Source organism: Sarcophilus harrisii, chromosome 3 (assembly GCF_902635505.1).
Source record: "Sarcophilus harrisii chromosome 3, mSarHar1.11, whole genome shotgun sequence".
Lineage (NCBI taxonomy): Eukaryota > Metazoa > Chordata > Mammalia > Dasyuromorphia > Dasyuridae > Sarcophilus > Sarcophilus harrisii.
The window spans coordinates 344062107-344081945 of record NC_045428.1 but is presented as its reverse complement, the minus strand read 5'-3'; the positions used below and the strand labels follow the sequence as shown (position 1 = coordinate 344081945).

The 19839-nt window shown below is 34.2% G+C and overlaps 1 protein-coding gene across 1 annotated transcript in view; it reads left to right on the top strand.

Moving 5' to 3' along the window:
• The first annotated feature begins 694 nt into the window (after positions 1–694).
• Positions 695–19839, top strand: part of NXPH2 (neurexophilin 2) — a 149302-nt gene continuing 130157 nt past the window's right edge. Inside the window, exon 1 of the mRNA XM_023499195.2 lies at positions 695–1471. Within this exon, the coding sequence (XP_023354963.1) occupies positions 1421–1471 (51 nt within the window). The 5' untranslated portion in view covers positions 695–1420. The remainder of the gene's footprint in view (positions 1472–19839) is intronic.

The following is a 19839-nucleotide window of genomic DNA, read 5'->3' as shown; positions in this document are numbered from 1 at the left end:
AGCCTTTAATTTTCCTCACCAAATCTCAGTCCCTAGGGGTGCTTTTCCAGTGGACTGAGAAATAGAGTAGAGGCAAACAGGATGGAAGGTATCTTGAGTCCTGCACTCCTTAATCTTCTCGGAGGAAAGTGAGACAGGAAGATCTAGAGGTGAAGGACAGACAGAGGAGCTGCTCGTACTACCGAACTTCCCTGGAAAGCAATTTCTGCACAACTCAAGTCTATTTTGTACTGTGCTTCCTTTAGATGCAAACCAGGGATAACTTGATAGCCATACTTTAAGAATTACTCTTACTCTCTCCATCCCGACCCTCGTTCGACCTCGGAGGTATGTCTAGATCACTACTGCGTCCTCCCGAAAAGCTTGTTTTTCCTCTGCCTAGTTTGGGCATTCTTCCGGAACACCTTCCACTTCTGCACATCATTCAGGTGCAGAGGTCACTAACCCTCAGGCCCTAACGCTCTACCCATCACCCTCCCCATTATACCGACTTCTTCAGCCTCTTTAAACCTCGCACAGTTCAGTTTACTCTAATTATTTTCTTACCTCATTCTCTAGTGACCTTAACCCTACTTCCCCTGTCCCACATCTTATCCACTTTTTTCCTTTCCCCAGGTTTCCCTCTGAAACTGCACCCCGGATCTTCTTCAATGCCCTTTCCGCCCCAACTCACCCCCAACCGCCACATTTCACCCCTTCCTCTGGCACACAAGAATTCTCTTTCTCACTCTTTCCTCTCGATCTCCACCCCCAGTTCACTCACAGCCCCCACTCTTTATTTTGTCGCCCCCTCCTCCAAAATGAGAGCCAGTGGGCTGGGCTCACTTCTGCCATCGAGCTGCCCTGGACCAGCCCCCTGCTGGGCGGGAGAGAGGGTTGAAAGGGAGGAGGGACGGGGCCTCCTGGGACTCCCCCGAGACTCCTAAGCCAGCCCCGCTCTTCTCCGGCCAGGAAGGCAGCTTCGCGGCGGCCGCAGCGCTGGAGACAGAACTAGGGGAAGGAAGGAGCCGCAGATAGCGCGAGGCAGCAGCCACTGCCTGGTGCCCACGGGCAGCCAGTTTATTTCGCCCCCTGCAGCCCAGGAAAGCGAGCCCCCATTCTGCGCCTGGGACTGGACTTTGTTGATGGTTGTTTAAAATTTATTTTAATTATTATTTTTTGTCTCCTTGAAGGGGTATGCGGGTGGGGGACGGGGGGGGCTCAGAATTCTTTTCCTCTCCTCACTCCCTGTATATAGCCCTCCCCAAGCTTTCCCACCCACCCTTCAGTTCGGTGTTTGGAGTTTAAAAAAAAAAAGAAAGGGGGGGGGGGGAGGAAAGCGCAGTGGCATGTCCCTGTCCTCTTCAGTCCTGCCCCCCGAAGTGGAGATGTGCAAGAGACAAGCGAGAGAGAGGAGCTCGTGAGACGCAGAGCCGGAACCATGTACCTGCGGCCCCTGCCCCTTGTCGTGGTCCCAGGCTTTCTCCAGCTGGTGAGTGGCCCCCGCCTGTAGCCCCCAACTCTATGTCTCGGTTTCCCACGCTCCCACCAACCCCGGACTGACCCGGCTTTCCTAGGCTTTCTCTGCCCGTGGGAGCTTTTCGGCGGGAAATGTTAGCCTAACCTGGAGGGTGAGGGAAGCTGAGCCCCCGGCCAGTTACAAAGGCACGAGATGGGAGGGAGTGGAGGGAGAGAGAACTGATGGAATATAAGGGACTTGGAAGTAGGGAGGGAGAGACTCGAGGAATGAAATAGAGGGGACACGGAGGCAGATAGGGTTAGGGTTGAGGGACATAAGACTGGGGCTAGTGAAGCCCAAGGTAAGGATGGAAAACGGAGAAGTGGGTAGAAGGCTGATGAGTACTAGGGCTAAAAGGACCTGGAAGGCGAAGACGGGGGACTGCTGAAGAAAATAGGCAAAACTAGCCGGGGAATATATTACTCCAGATCAGAATTAGAAGATGGTTTGGAGGAGTTTGAGGTTTCTTTTAAATATATATATATATATGATGATTTGGGGGTTGTAAGTGTTAGTTTGGGGTTATAGATATCCCCAATAGCCTTCTTGGATCCAAACCTGAGTTTTGACTGCATCTCTCCCCTTCTTAAATAAAGCTGACCTATCGGTACAGTACCAGATGTACTAATGTATGTGGGGAAAGGGTCGAAAATGGGGAAGAGGGTTAGCTTTTCGGGCAAATGGCATTTTTCTCTTCCCACTGATTGTCATGGAAGGCTTGGGGTTTTCTGTCTGCTGGTGGGTGGCAGGATGTAACTTTCACCAGCAACTCCCTGCCGGAGGTCTCGGAGAACCGCAGAGTCTTCTGCGGGTACCTTTCCGCCGGCTCTTGGCTATTGCCGGCCGAGAGTGAAGTAGGTAGGGTCTTTTTAAGGTCATTGAAAGATCGAGACCAAATCCTTGTCCAGTTCATGACTCTGAGTTGGTTCCCTGCGTGGTGTCATGCTTGCTTTGCTGCAATTTGTCTTAATTCGTTGTCATTAGCTAATTATGTTGAATGGAGTTCGCAAATCAAAATCTTAATTAAAGTAACTTTTAAAATAGAATGAAAAAGCAGTTTTTTGGTTGGTTTTGGTTAAGCATCTAGTCGGCTTCTTTTATGTTTGTGTCATCTGTAGGTACCTGACTGATTGTCCTAATACAACTGGTGCTGTGGGGGAAAGAGGAAGTTTTCTTTCTTTCTTTTTTTTTTTGGGGGGGGGGGGGGGTGGTCCTCACTGTACCATGATTTCTATTAGTTTTCATCTGTGCACTTCTGTTTCACCCCAACTCAATATCGTTTAAGAAATTAGGAGTGCAGATTTTTAACACCCCCCTTAAAAACACCTCCCCAAACTGGCAAAAGTTTCTCAACTCTATTTAAAATTGTTTCAATACAGTTAGATACTGAGACATTGAGGACTATAGATGCCTATTTGAAAGTTATTTGGGCTGCCTTTAAAGGCTTTTCTTCTTCTTGACAGTCCAACCTAGGGCACCCCCACCATCAGTTTTATAACATAAAAAAGCTGCACCTACTCTGTTTTCTATTCATTTCTTTATGTCTGGCAGAGGAAACAAAGAGTGAACATTTGTTACTTAAAGTTAAAGTAAAAATTAACCATGTTATTTTACATATTAAAATAGCTTCTATTCATATAGTGACTTGTCAAGGTTTCTAAGATACAATGCAGAGTCTCCAAACCTGTCTTTTTAGTTAGACTATTTACAATAGGGTACTATTAAAGAATAGTGTTTTGTTTTGTTTTTTAAAGTGAGGCTCCTCCAGCATATTAGAGTAAAACTCTGAAAACATGAGGAGTACAGGTATTTGACTGTTTTCTGGATGTACAATGTCTTCATAAATACATTCATTATAAGGACAGATCTCTTTGAGATCATACTGCAAAAGTTTACTTATCCCCTATTATATATCTGAAAGGTTTTCATGTTTTGTGGGAGGTTTTGATCACTTATACTTAAATATATAATGAATAAATAGGGAATACATAATAAATCTTGAAAGGATTATGTATCCTCCTTAAGAACTAGATTCTAACATCGTGGCACAAGTTGATTGATTAGTTTTTTAAGAAAGCTTATTGTAGAATTGTAATCCATTTTGGGGTTGTGCTTGTCTTGTAATGTGTTTTTCCCCCTATAGCACTTTATCATGGTGGTGAAGTACAGAGCTGCAGCCCTGCGATAAGCCACACATTTCTTAAACACTGCTATCCTTTTGGACAATAAAAGGCTGTTTACATTCTTCACATTCTTATAGCACAGCTTCCAACTGAACAACACAAGGGACTTGGGATGTGAATGGAAAACAAAGTAGCTGACAGGACAGTTCTAAATTAAAACACCCCCCACATGCACATAGACAGAGACACACACACGCAGGAGGTATCAAAAAGGATGGATTAAAACTTGCCCCTTTAGACAGTGCTGTAGTTTTATTTCACCTTTTCCACCTGATATTGAGATTCTTTGTTATGGCCCAACAGCTACTGGATAAATGCAATTGGGCTTGGAAATTAAAAATCAGCGGCTTAATTTGATATGAAAATACCATTCAACTATAGAGCTGTTTTCAGATGCTAGAAAATATTCTTTAAAAAAAAAATCCACAAGTTAAGGATTTCCTCTTTAGAGCTTGAGGTAATTTGAAACAATGGAACAATGGTAAGGGGGAGGCATCTTAAAACTTTGACTATATTAACATTGTCAACTCCACCATCAAATGACTCCACTATACAATTTGCACTAAATAAATAAATATTATAGTTATTTGATATTGTTATGATAATTAGGATGCTTTTCTTTGTAATTACTAATGTGATATCTAGAGTTTTGAAGAAAACAATAGGCGGCTGATTTGAAAAAGGGGGGGGGGGGCAAAAAAGATAGTATGTTGCCTTTCACTGTATAATTTATTTAATGTTTCAAATGTTCAGTATTTCAAATGACTAGTACATTCTTAGAATCCAAATGGTGGAATTAGTAATCAGGTATATGCAAAATTTAAATACTAATTCTGGAATCTCTTCTGTTATTTGAAATTTTTACCACCTAGCATATTTTGTTAAAAGAAATGAATAACAAGACAAAATTTTTATCCTAATATCCTACCAAGAGAGAAATGACAATTTAAATTTATGATGCAAAAAAATGTGTTGCAACACCACAGTATATACTATGAAGAATCTGTTTAATGAACTTTTAATAAATTTGCATAAGTTGAAATTCATTGCTTTTGTATGTTACCAAAATGTAAATGATAAAAAGAATGTGAAATTAAATTAAAACATCCAGCTGAAAATGAAGGTTAAGATTTGATGGGGATTTAATAAATAAAAATGAATATTGTTATATACACCAAATTATCTTCCTGTTAACATGATGATCGCATTTTAAAACTGAAAGTACATAAATAAAAATTTTATTTGTTAATTTTCAAGCGGTTTTAAAATTATAGTATTTGTGACATAAATTAATATAATTTATATGGGAACTTTTATCTGGTATTATCCCACAATATATTATTATAATTTGATAACTTCTCTATTTGAATAATTGGTTAATATGGTTCAATGCATTACATTCATTTTCTAATATGCTATATGCACTCTGAGACTCAACTAGTATCATATTAACCAGATTAACCCATTCATGATAACTCATGAATATCTTCCATTCATAAGTCACATTTTGCTTTATATTATTTTAATCAATAAATATCAAACATTAATTCACAGCATACAGTCAATAGTTATCTATTCAACTATTGCCTAACTGACAATGAGGAGAAAATAATTCTGCTACTTAGACTGTGTCATGGCCAGTACTTAAGAGTTGTCTCTAGTTTGAAATTAATGTATATCAATCTCCTCTGGTGTTCTATAATTACCTCATTATTGCTACCCCTACCTTAGACATTAAAAAGGGGTGGGGGAGGAGAAGGAATTAGAATTGAATTAGAATTAGAGAATTAAGCCATCTGGTCTAGCCACCTCCTAGTAAAAGGTTTCCTCTCTTGGACTGTTTTGGTATTATGTTGTCCATTCCAATTTTAAATGCTTATACATTAGAACCTGACCCTTTCTCAAGGGAGATTAATTATAGCTTAATAGATTTCCTAATGGAAAAAGGTATTTCAATATTCATCCTAAATTTTCAGTATCTTATAATCTTATTCTATTACCTTTGATTAGTGGTTAAAAATGCTAAAGAAGTGGAAAGGTTTGCAAAAAGAAATGTTTTAAAGTTTTTGCATTGCATCAGCTTAAATGTAACTAGATACTTTGAAAAGCAAATGAATTTTTAAAAAAGTTTATTTCATCATATTACTCATATTTTATCATCCAAAGTCATTGATATTTCTAGAGTGCTTTTCAGTATTTTGCACTCATGAGCAAATAGTGTCAAAGTTTTGTAATTTTGTTATGGTTATAGAATTGTTTTCATCTGCTTAAATATTCTGCAGGTTCCTCACTTGAACCATTGCAGTATAATATTAGGAAAAAGAATTATAGCCATACATTCAAGCATCTATAGCTAGGGTTGTGTCAGCATTTCTGTGTAGACTCTTATTTCTATCTTAGCCTTGAGATTTTCTCTGGTCTAAAAATTGGCAACTCAATTCAAGAGTCAATCTGAATTTGCTTTTAAAAATTAAAACCAGGTTTAAATATACAAAAACAGAAGTTATTCATTTTGTTTCACTATAGAATAACAGAATTAGTTTATCCAAAATTTATGTAACATAGTGCTTTGGGGATATAAATTTCATTATTTCAAATTTTGAGGATATTATTCATATTACCTTACAACACAATATTTCATTATACATATTTCTAGTGTTTCAAATGAGATTATTATCTATATTTGTTAAATAATAGATTATTCAATATTATTTCTCATTACTTGTTGACCTGATGCATGATTTTCAAGGCTACAATTTGGCTCCTCAAACTGTAATGCTGTTCAATACTTAAACAACAACAACAACTTTAAAACCTATAAAATAATATTCAAGTTATACAGTCATGTACATTAGAGAATGATTTCTAGTTAAGACTTCTATTTTATGATTTTTTTATTTGTTAAAAATCGTAAATTTATATTGTCAGCCTAGAAAAAAAAAACAGTTTCTCATTGTATAAAGGATAGACTACAATTATATACACATACACCCCTTTTCTTCCTTCCTTCCTTCCTTCCTTCCTTCTTTCTTTCTTTCCTTCCTTCCTTCTTCATTTTCCAGCATCATTATTAAATATAGTATTAGGAGATAGAAATATAAGTAATACGGGTGCTACTATTTCTAAAATACACATTAATCTTTTCCCTTGGTGAGATAATTTACCTGAGGATCAAATTGTCATCTTTACCATTAAAATGAATTTTGTCTTACTTGACTTAGAGGCCTATCATAATAGATGAGCTGGAAAATGACAAGAATTTATCAAAATTCATCTTCTATGTACAGAGTATAATGAAATTTATATAAAATGGCTGACGTAAAAGGGAATTGGATCTTATTTTTGACAGACATTTCACTTTACTTTGTCAGTGAATAAAGTTGGACCTGGAGTCAAAAAGCCTTGAGTTCAAATTCAGCCAGAGATACACACTAGCTTTTGATCTTGGTCAAGACAAATAATGTCAATAATATTTATAAAGTACTTCTCAAAGCCGAAAGCTCTATATAAATGATAGCTGTTATTCCCTTCCTCCTTATTCTTTCCATCATTATTACCCAATTATTAATCATAAGAAATTGTTTTTTATCCTGTGTTTTGGGCATTAAAGTGGTGTTTTTAATTTTTTCTAACATTGAAAACCATATTTAGATACAATAAGATTATGTATTTCACATGTTGATCGCATCATAAAATTAAAGCTGAAAGAGACTGCAAAGATCATCTACATCATATGAGCTATATCCTATATCTATATGATTAAAAAAAAGCTAAGGATCAGAGAGGTAGTATGACTTGTTCAAAGAGTTTAGAGCAATAAGTAGCAAAACTCTCGTTTGAAACTAGATTTTTCTAACTCTAAATGTACCATTTAACTGTAGCATATAACCTCTCCATGAAAATAATTAATTATTTTTCATTGAAATTTTATGTTGCATTTATACTATGTTGTTATTCCCATTATATAGATGAGGAAAGTGTGCTGAAAATAGGCAAGATTATTTGACAAGCAGCTGTTGGTACACATACTAATAACAAGACCTAGCATATCTGTTGCATTTCTAGATTTGTGAAATGTTTTACAAATACCATATTTGATCTTTATAACAACTCTGAAAGGTAGGTACTATTATTATCCCCATTTTACAGATGAGGAAACTGAGGCAGATATGATTTTTCTGGGGCATATAACTAGTAATTATCTAAGTTTGGATTTGAATTCTAGTCTCCTTGGTTCCAGGTTTAGTGTTCTCTCCACTTTTCTACTTACCTGCCGTAATCAATTAAGATAGTCAATATAAGTAATTAATGAAAAGAAAATTCTTCTTTCTGGACTGATTTTTGTAGTTGTAGCCAGTTCATCTGAAAAGATATTCAAAGTCTGATGTAAATTGGAGCATCTAGTTAGGCAGAGCATAGAGTGCTGGGCCTGGGCCTGGAAGAGTCATTCAAATCTGGCCTCAGATACATACTAGCTTTGTGACCCTAAGCAAGTCACTAAACTGTTTGCCTCAATTTCCTCATCTGTAAAATGAGCTAGAAAACAAAATGGCAAACCATTGCAGTTTCTCTGCTAAGAAAACCCTAACTGGGGTCACGAAGAGTTAGATATGACTGGAAAAAATGAACAACTTATGTAAATGGAATAATGTCATGAGAACTGATACATCTCAACACTATAGGAGAATAAGTAAAGGAACTACTAAATGATATTAGTGTTTCTTCAATCAGAGGTATCGAAAACATGCAACCCTGAACACTCTTGAGAGTGTCCTGAACTTCATCAAAATGTAGTTAGGAAATATTTAACACAAGTTTTAAAAATACAGTAGAACACAGATATTGTTAATATATGATTTCCTAAGTCAATATATCCAATATGTATGGATTTGTAGCTCTACTTTATATTTCAGTTTGAAGCTACTCTTCTTAATGAAGTCTTTAGTCTGATCAGGTAAGAAATGCTTATGACAGCTCCAAAAGTTATGAGCTTCTTGTTCAGTCATTTTTCAGTGTTGTCCTACTCATCACAACCCTATTTGGGGCTTGGCAGGGAAAATGGAGTATTTTGGCATTTCCTTCTCCAACTCATTTTACAGATGAAGAAACTGTGGCAAAAGGTCGCACATCAAGTGAGTGTCCAAGGCTAGATTTAAATTCATGAAGATGAGTCTTCCTGGCTCCAGATCTGGCACTCTGTCTAGTGCATTACCTAGCTGCCCTCAAAGTTCTCAGCACATAAGTTCAAATAATACAAATGTAACAAAGAAAAATACTGGAAAGAGAGTTGCAGAATTTGAGGGCTCTAAATCTTAGAAAACAAAACCCAACAAGCAAACCACAAACTGAGGGTGAAACACTATCACTATGTAGTTCTGAAAAGATACATGGAATGTCTAATATAGTCATCTTTATAACAATATAATACACAATAACAACAACAACACAAAAAAAAAAAAAACTCGTCCTCTAACATTATGCAAATAAACATTGCATTCTGGCAAAGTACCTCAAACAAGATCCCATTTTTTCAACTACTTTCTACCTTCTCATCTCTGCTTCCTGGCTTCCCTGGCTTCTTTCAAGACCCAATTAAAAATCCCATTTCCTATGATAAGCCTTCACTGATCTTGTTGATGCTAGTGCCTTCCCTCCATTGATCATCTCCCATTTATCCCGTCTATATCTGGTTTGTATTTAGTTGTTTTTTCATGTGTCCTCCATTTGACTTTGAGTTCCTTAAGAGGAGGGTCTGTCTATTGTCTCTTTATATTCTAGGTATTTAGCATAGTTCCAGGAATAAAGAGTATTTAGTCATCTGACTTTTTGATGGTTTTTAAAAATCTTCAAGGTTACCATATTCACTTTGACATGGCAGGTATATCCAGAATTACAAGTAGGGGTTGGGGTGGTAATATAGTCGTGAATAGAAAAAGATACCAGATGGTTTATTTGGTCCAGAATTCTTCAATTCACTTTCTGTGTGACAATACAGCCAAGGAATATATATTAGCATTAATGGTCACTTGATTGGCATCATTATGAATAGGCTATAAAAGGCAAGGAGAAGAAAGCTAATTGAAGAGAGAGTTTTAGGAATAAACATTTTTAGGAATAAACAACTAGTATAATGTTACTTTGCATCACTGAAAGTTCTCAAGCAAGATAATCATTTTCAACCATTTTTATGTATACTGATGTTTTTGAAATACCATATTCCTATCAATGTTCATAGGCAGAGCAGGAATATTAAGGACTGCTTCCCTTGATAAAACCTTCTATTATAATGAAAGGGAAAACCTTAAACGGATATTTCCCAAGCAGGCATTGATTCAGCAGAATGTTGGACCAGATAGCATGAGAGATTGTTTTTTGCTGTGACTTGAGAAGAGTAAGGGATATCCTCAGCTTGTTCTTACTGTTCATGAATATACAAAGCAAGTCTAATTAGGAATTCTTACTTATTTCTAAGAAGAGAAAAACTGGAACCTACCCTTTAATAAGTCTGAGTGCTACATGGATATTTCAAGAGCAAAAATTTGCACCTCAAGCTTGTCAAATCAGGATTTAACATAAGGGAAAAACATTTTTTCCCTTTCACCCAGACTTGAAATGTAGGAATTATTTTTTATTCCTTCTAATTTGTTCTCTGTATCCAGTGGAGTTGATAAATAAGAAGGAATAAAAAATATAATATACATAATATATACTCATACATATACATACATATATTTTTTTTTCTCTCTCTCTCTTTTTTTTTTTTTAATTTAATAGCCTTTTATTTACAGGATATATACATGGGTAACTTTACAGCACTGACAATTGCCAAACCTCTTGTTCCAATTTTTCACCTCTTACCCCCCCACCCCCTCCCCTAAATGGCAGGATGACCAGTAGATGTTAAATATATTAAAATATAACTGATACACAATAAGTATACATGACCAAAACATTATTTTGCTGTACAAAAAGAATCAGACTCTGAATTATTGTACAATTAGCTTGTGAAGGAAATCAAAAATGCAGGTGTGCATAAATATAGGGATTGGGAATTCAATGTAATGGTTTTTAGTCATCTCCCAGAGTTCTTTTTCTGGGTATAGCTGGTTCAGTTCATTACTGCTCCATTAGAAACATACATATATATTTTTTCAAAATATCTTCAATTCTATTCTAATATATATTTATCAAGTGCCTACTCTGTGCAGAGTACTATTAAAAGAGCTAAAGATACAAAGATAGAAAAGAAACATTGCCCTTGACTTCAAGAAGCTTATGATTTTCTTGTTTCTTTTTATCCATTATTGTTGCCATCAACTCAAGTTTGGATTATTTGCAATAGCCTCCTAAATAACTTTTGTAACATTGATCTATTCATTCATTCAATAAAGATGCATTGATCACATACTATATATAAGATACTAAGAAAAAATAAATGAGACTTTACTCTTTCAAACTGCAAAACTTTTTTGAATTGGGTATGGCCCATATGCTAAGGGCCTTTCTCTAAATATCTTAATGCATATATGGGTATGACTGGTGTACAGAGACATCTTTTAGCCCTCAATGTTACAGTCCATCTTCTTTTCTGTTTATAAATCTCTGATGACATTCTTTCATTTGATAAATAACTCCTTGTTGTTAATATACTAGATCCTACCAATTCCCCTTATATTCTCTTCATCACCCTTTGAATGACTTTAATTATTTTAAGATCATGAAATTCCATTATTTGGATGTATATAATGTCACTCAGATTATCATCATTCTAAAAATAAACCTTGATTCCTGATAGAAGCTTGTTGTCATTTATGTAATTACACAATTTCCTAATTGCTAACAAGACAATTTTCTCCTTCATTTCAATGTTGGTCTTCATTTGTTGTCCATTTGCAGTATTTACCCAAGATATACGTACTAACAATCTTAGCAATATGGACTTTCTGTCCAAATTGACATCATACTTTGAACAACAGGCATGGTTTTTTATTCACTTCATTTTTCTTATGTGAAAATTTAGCCCCAATTCTTCAGATTATGGTTCTTCTTTGGGAGTCTCTATAATGTTCCAGGATTTGATAAATTGAATTATTCACTTCCATAAATAGAAAAATTTTTATACATATAATAATAATAGAAAAATTCTTCAAGTGTCCAAATTGAAGAGAATCTTGTCATTCATAGAGAATCTCTCTTCAACTTGGACACTGTGCTAAACTTCTCCCTACCAGTGGCAAACTTATCTCATGCTCATTTCATATTAATAATGATGGGAACAAAATATTTCTTATAGTCTTCATTTTATTTTGCCTGACTATATATATATATATATATATATATATATATATAATAACCATGTATATATGATACCTTATTGGAGAAGGACCTCCAAGGTGGCATTTTACTTTACTGAATCAAATGTCCTTTAATAGTCAACAAACAAGCCTAGGGGGATATAGTATTTTTCTTTATCTTTTCATCAATTTAGTGAGTGCAAAGATGTAATTTGTTATGTAATATCATCTGTGAACTTCTTTCTGTCCCCTTATTAAGAGCCTTGATATCTTAGGATATTCTCCTAAAAACTTTTTGGAGATAAGATCTGTGAATTTGTTGCAATTTATATTTTCTCAATCATCTTTTTTTTCAGTAACAATATCTGATTTTTTCCAAGTGTTAATATTTTGAAAATAAATTTCTGAACACCTTTAATATTTTGTTCCCAGAATAATTTCTTTTAAATAGTACTTTCATTATATCACCCTTCTCTACTCTAAAACCATGGTTGACCACTTCTGTCCTACATCATTAAGAATAAACTTCATTGCTTACATGGGAAAATACCATTCTACCTATTAAGTAAGATTTGAAGTTTCCATCTTAGCTTATTTTTTTATTCAACATATACTCATTGTTTTGGCTAGGCCTTCATTGTCTATGAATGTACCATTCTCAAAAGAGTAAACTTTCATTCATATTGACCTTTTCCATAATGCCCTCCTGTAAACCTACTATTTAAGTTCTACCCATCCTTCAAACTAAACCATAAACATTCACCATTCTTAAGCTAATTCAGACATCATCAAGTCTGGTATCCTTTGAAATTTTGCAATATGTATAATGTTTGTGCATAGTACATCCCTTAGTAACTGGTGATAGTATGTTATTTCAAAAAAATTTAGTCTTGTCTTTGCCAAAATTTGAGTTTCTTAGAGGCAGGTACTCCATTTTTTTATTTCTTCCCTATTCTCTAATAGTCCTGATATCATAAAATATTCTCAATTAATTCGTGCTGATTGCTTGGTTTAACAATAGACTGAACTTTTAAGAATACTAAGACTTTCTAAGGGTATTGGTGCTATTCTGAGAAGAACCTTTTTTTTTTCAATAGATATAAAAAAACATATTTTATTCAAGAAAGGTTTTTAATTCTGTAACTATATCTAAATAAGATCATTTTAGAAGATCCCTTTGAGTAAATGAGAGAATAAAAATTATTATATTAGAAGTACTGTATTATACCTGAGTTAATATATGTTGAGTAATTTCTATCTACATTTGATCTTAAGAAGAATTCCACTGTTACTAAGACATGGAGTTTTGTTTTGTTTGGGTTTGGTCTTTTGTCTTTTGTTGTTGTTATTGTTGTTGTTTGTGGGGGTAGAGATAGAGGCAATCTCAAAACATGTTTCTGTATTTGTAGACTTCTTTTCCATTGGTGCCCATCAACATCTCAATAGTTTAGAACTTCTTGGATTTCAACATAAAGAAGAAAGATTTAACATAAAGAGCTACTTGTCTGGTAGAAGAATGGATTATTCCCTAAAGGAAGAAAAGGCCGTCTGTCTAGGAAGCTATAGAAGATTTCTTACTGAATAGGAAGTTAGACTAGATCACTTCTAAGGTTTGTCTTTTTCAACTAAATTCTGATTCTATGACTTGTTCTATAGAAACTAATTTTCTTCATAGACCTAGTTCTTAACCTCTGTGTTTATCCACCAGTAGTAAGTTAACTAAATTCCAGAAGCAGGTTTCTATTTGATAAATTGTCCTTTCAAAGAACTAAATAATGCTTGTTTCTCTGGAATCCCACAGAGTATATAGCTTCTTCACCCAGTACACTACTTTAATCCCCAAGAGAACTTTATTTGCTCAGAGACTCGGATCTTACTGATTCTTTCATGTTATTTCTGAAGTTCTTAGCACTGCATTTCTATTTATTTAAAATGTAACTCAAAAAAAAAAAAAAAAAAAAGCCCTATAGGAGAATTTCATTAATTCATACCAACAACTGAGCAAATGAATGAGTCCTGAAAATTAGTGGGTTACCAAAGATATGAACAAGTAGGATGGCTAAATCAATAAATACACACACACACACACACACACACACACACACACACACTATATTTGGTATCGTTTTTAAAGACTTTGTTGTGAATCCAAATGCACATTGCTGATATGAAAGCTAGAGTTATATATGTACATCAGAGCTCAGAATTTAGTCCTTACTATGTTTGATAATCTGTAAGATTCTTAAAAGCACTAAAATCAAAGCTATGATAAACTCGATGCACTGAATTTAAAGTCAAAGATTTTTAAATTTAAGGATTTTGAATTTTCCCGAAAAAGGAACTATTTTGCTTTTTTTTTTTTTTTTTACAGAATAATAAATGCATCTTTTATGTACTAGGATTAGTGTATTAAGTATTTTTATCACATACAAGACGATGAGAACTAAAATTTTACATTTGTTTCCTGTTTTGTTTTGTTTTGTTTTGTTATTAAACTTGGGGCTTTATGAAAATGTACTGCCCAGGACCAAGATTAAGCTGGAAACAATCACAAATAACTAATTTTGCAATAAAAGTAATTTATTTGCAAGAAAAATATCAAAACAAAATATTTGTGTGAAAGTATTCATATGATGGCAATATTAGAAGTCATTCAATCAACATCCACTTACCCACACTGGCTTACTAATGTACCAAATACTGTGGTCATTTTATTGACTGAGATTTTTAAAAATTGGTTAAATTAGCCTTTTGAATATAAAATTATCCAATAATTAGTAATAGTAGTGCTAATATTTGGAGTCAGATAGTTTCTTACCTTCTATATAAAATTGTGACCTTTTTCATTTGTTCTAGCATTATTTACCTATTGACTGAAAGGGAGTTTTGCACATTCTTGTCATTAAAAACAAAACAAAAGACCTGTTTATTCACTATATCTATGAAGGAAGAAAAATTCACAGTAGGAAAACTAAGTTTAAAGACCTTGCAAATCCTAAAAGCAGCTGAGTCTCACTTTAAGGAAACTAAATGTGTGAAAATCTCAAACTATGAAGATCTTCTTTACTAATTATTTTTTAGTAAATAGTGAATTCTTATAAGGATCACTTCAAAGTATTCCACTGACAAACATTTACATATAACTTTTCTGAAACATATTTATTACGTAAACTAAAGTATATTAGAAGACGAAAAAGTTAACAACAAATAAAAAGAAATTAGAGATAAAGAAATGTAGAATCCTTATTAATATTCCTTTTTTCCCCCTGAGGCAATTGGGGTTAAGTGACTTGCCCAGGGTCACACAGCTGGGAAGTATTAAATGTCTGAAGACAGATTTGAGCTCAGATCCTCCTGACTTCAGGGCTGGTGCTTTTTGCACTGCACTACCTAGCTGCCCCCTTATTAATTTTCTGATTCAACTGGCAGGTTTTTACTTTCACATAGGATATTCAGTGATAACTTATTGACATTTGTTATATCAAACCTAAATCCAGCTCTCTATACTTACATCCATTGATCTATGCTCTGGAGCAAAGAGAATAAGATTAATCCATGAGCCATAAGTGCTATTATTATCCTCATTTTACAGATGAGGATACTGAACAGACTGATATTAAGTGCCCAGGATCACAAAGCTTATAAATTTCTGAGGTTAAATCTGAACTTAGGTCTTCCTGAATCTAATACTATCCACTAAGACTCCTAGTTGCTGCATGTTATTTCTCTATTTTATTGATTTTCTACTTATAGAAATAGTGTTTAATTGTGTACAACTCAAGGTCATAAAGCAATGAAAGTACTTAATAAAAGCCTATTGATGATGTTGATTCTGATGATAATGTGGTCAGTGGCATTTCTCATAAAACTTGCTCTAGGTTAATAGAATGGAACATCTGTAATCCTGGAGAAACTGAGGCAAGATAGAGATTAGAGAGTATTTAATAATTTATTTAAAAAGGAGAGATTTACTGAGATGAAATGGATCCATGATTTGGTCCCAGGGCTGAATGAGACTATCATTTCCAAGAATCCAGCCAACAGTGTGAGTTCTCAATGACATATATAGATGTGGCTCAGACTCAGGGGATAGACTGAGGCAGGGGTGGAGTCAGGGTGCTGAGAGCAGAACCGGACTTTGACAGGGTGGAGTGAGCCACCAGAGATAGGATGACATAATGGGGGGAGGAACCCAGAGATGAGGAGAGACATCTTGATAAGACAGTATCTGATATTGTGATAGGTTGGGATGGGGAGAGGCATTCTGATATTCTAAAACATAAGATCTTTTATCCTTATCAAATATTCTGATTAAGAGGGAGGGGAGTTTTGCAGGATTGAGCAAAACAATTATAAACTGAGGCAGAACAATTAGGGAAACTGAGTTAGGACACTATATGAAAGAGAACTGTGGCATAACACATCTACTTTAAGAAAAAATAATTATTTGAAGGATTAGGAGTTTTAATAAGACATGAGATCAGTTATGAAGTACAAAAGAAATATAGGCAACATTAGGGAAGAAGTGCCATAATTCACAGTTTTCTTAAAAAATGGTCACCTTTAAAGTCAAAATGATATCTAAGTGGCAAATCTAAACTTAGAAATGTTCAGAGAAATCATGTCAAGATGCACATAATATTCTCACAAAGATCTTGCTTATTTTCAGTTTTTACTAATCCATATGTGTGTAAACAGTCCCTGATTTGTGTGTTCCTGTTACACCTATATTATTTGCATGACCGTCTTAAAAACTCTCTTGCTGCATATGCCTTTCCCTCCTCATTTCCTTTTCAGGCTCCAGATCTGCCTGCCATTTGGGCTACTTTCCTCTTCAACTTTCCCTGTCACCTCACCAGGGACAGAAAATGTTCTTTTGTTAAGAAGTTGGGGAGAGTCAGTGTCTGGAGCTTCTGATAGAAAAAGAAAAAAAAATTAAGAAATGAAGGAGCAAGAGAAAAGCAGGACTAAAACCTAGAGGAAGTTTGGAATATTAAGAGTCTGATGAATATGAGGAACAACTTTGATTATATTTATTTGTAGGTTATAAATTGTCCCTTGGTTATTTTTAAAACAATTTTTCTGTTTTCCAGGAGATGGAAAAATAATCTTAAAGAGTTTCAAACTTCTAGTTTATAGAATCATAAAATCTTGGAATTGGTAAGTACCTCAGAAGTCAACTAGTCTTGAATAGAGGAGAGACTGAACTTCTACTTTTATTAATGTAGGGAATTTCCTTATGAGAAAATGCCTTATACACATGCAGATTTCCAAGTGGTTATGCAATTTTTAACTCGAATCACTGAGAGCTAATTGATTTGTCCAATTGTTCCACATTGGGGAGTTGTAGAGAAATAGGTTGGATTAGGTAGCCTCTAACTCTGGAATTTCATGAAGCAAAACAAAACCAATGTGATTTCCACATGACAATCCTTCATATATTTTAAAAGAATGATCATGTTTCCATTAAATCTTCTTTTAGAAGATGATACAGTTTGAACTTGGCTCTATTCTAGATTCACCTCTCCCTTTTTTTTTTTTTTTCACTTTTGGTCAATGTCTTTTCACAAATAAAATTCCAAGAATAAGACACTACACCAGATGGAGTCTGATCAGTACAGAATAATATTTAAACTAAAATGGGTATGCCCATTTTACAAACAAGATACTGGAATTCTACGATGTTCCATGTATTCTAATTTCTTTCAACATGTGCAAATTACAAGCAATAATTGTAATACAATTTAGTTTTATGGCAATAGATTTGTTGTACTTTACATTTCTAAAATGGGAGAGACCTAGATCTTCTGACTTTGAACAGATGAAACTACATAGGGCAGGTTTCCCTACCTATACATATATAGTTCAGCTGGCTTTCGTGCCCTCCACAGCTTTCATTGCTATCCTTTATTGGATTTTAAATTCAGTGGATTGTTTTTCCAAAGAAATGTAGAGAAGGTATAATTCTTAAAAAGGATATTTTAATAGCAGAGACATTTCAATACCTATTAGTGAAACATTTTAAAGATTATTTAACCTATAATTAATTAAGATTAATCCTACTAAAGTAAAATGGAAAGAACAGTTGAAGACAAAGTAAAATGCAAAGAACTGATCAACTATAAAACCATTATTTATTTTGTGAAACATCATTGTTAATTTTCAAAAAATTAGCAAAGATCTTCAGAAGGATCACTGAACAATTATTGTTGATTCCTCATCTTCACTAAGTCAAGGCTTCTTCAGTTTTGAAAAAAAAAGGGAGAGGGAGACTTAATTTTTTTAAAAGTCATTTACTTTGGTTATTTAAAATACAACGCTTGCATGGCAAAGATAATACAAAGACTGGAGTACTTAAATTTTTTTTTAAATAATTTTTTACTTGTGAAACTCTTTTTTCTAAATTAAAAGCTATACTGAAACCATCATCAGAAATCCAGGAGAATGCAGACCTTAGCATCTTTGTTAAACAACCATCACAGATGTTTGGAACATTTTTACTTCCAGTGCAGCTAGAAATTTTGCCTTCCTTAAGAGAAAGAAAAACTGTGACAAAGATTATACATATATACACATATCTTCACTAAATAAATTTTTGTCAGTATATATATGTGTGTGTGTGTATATATATATATATATATGTATGTATGTATGTATATTCTGACAAATGTAAAACTGATATACTGAAGATAAGAATTGTTTGGGAATTCCAGAAATTTAAAAGTAGAATTGGAATAATATTATACAACCTTGTATTATGTTGCACATCAAGAAAGGTTAAAAAAAAAGTTATCCAGTAGGTGGAGATAAGAATTTATCAGTGGCCTGGGACTTAGCTTAATTTAAACTCTAATGAAAACATATGGGCTATCATCAAAGCTAAACTTGGAAAAGTAGACTTTTGATCAAAAGCATGCTTAATTAGCAATGTAATGTATGCTTTCATAATGAAAAATTAAAGAATATGTGTCAAAATCTTGTACACTCAATGCCAAATCTTGTGAAACAAATGGTTGTGGCAAAAGAAATAATGCATATTAACCATTTTTAATGATATAAAAAGTTATAAGGTATTAAGTCAATATATATTTTACTTTGTTCTAAGTATTTCTCATTGTATTGTATGTTCTAATGATTCAATATAATATTAGGAACCAAAGAAGTCCCTGCTCTTGGGTACTTACTTTCTAACATTGCATACGATATTTGAATCCATAAGTAAATACAGAATAATAAGAGAAAGGACAGAGTGCTAACAACTAAGGAGATAATTTGGCCAGCATCATATATTAGATTCAGGGCCTGTGACTCTAAAGTAATAGCTTTTTTGGCACAAATAATACAGGGGAATTATTAACTCCTTCATTGGGATATTATATCTCCACTAATATATCTAAGATGACAATAGCATCACACAGCTGATTCATGTCAAGGTATTTTGTTCCCTACAACTCTCAACTCTTATTAAAAGATGAATTGCTTTCTAGATATGTTACCCACATCTTATACTCTTATAGCTGATTATTTTATTTTATATTGTTAGTTTCCAGTATGGCATGAGCTTTTTAGATATCAATTCCATCATCATTTATACTAGTATTCTCTCTGAGCTTCCTGTCATCTGCAAATTTTATAAGCATGCTATTTATGCTTTCATCCAAGTTACTGATTTAAAACTTAACAGACATTGACCAAAAATAGAGAAACCTGTGTTACTCCACTAGATTTCTTATCTAGATTCAAAGAATTAGTGTTAAGAAGTACCTTAAAGATCATTTAATCCTACAGTGTCATTTTATCAAAGGGATAATGGAAGCCCAAGGGGTTAATTGCCTTGCCCAAATGCATCCAAGGTAGTAAGTAA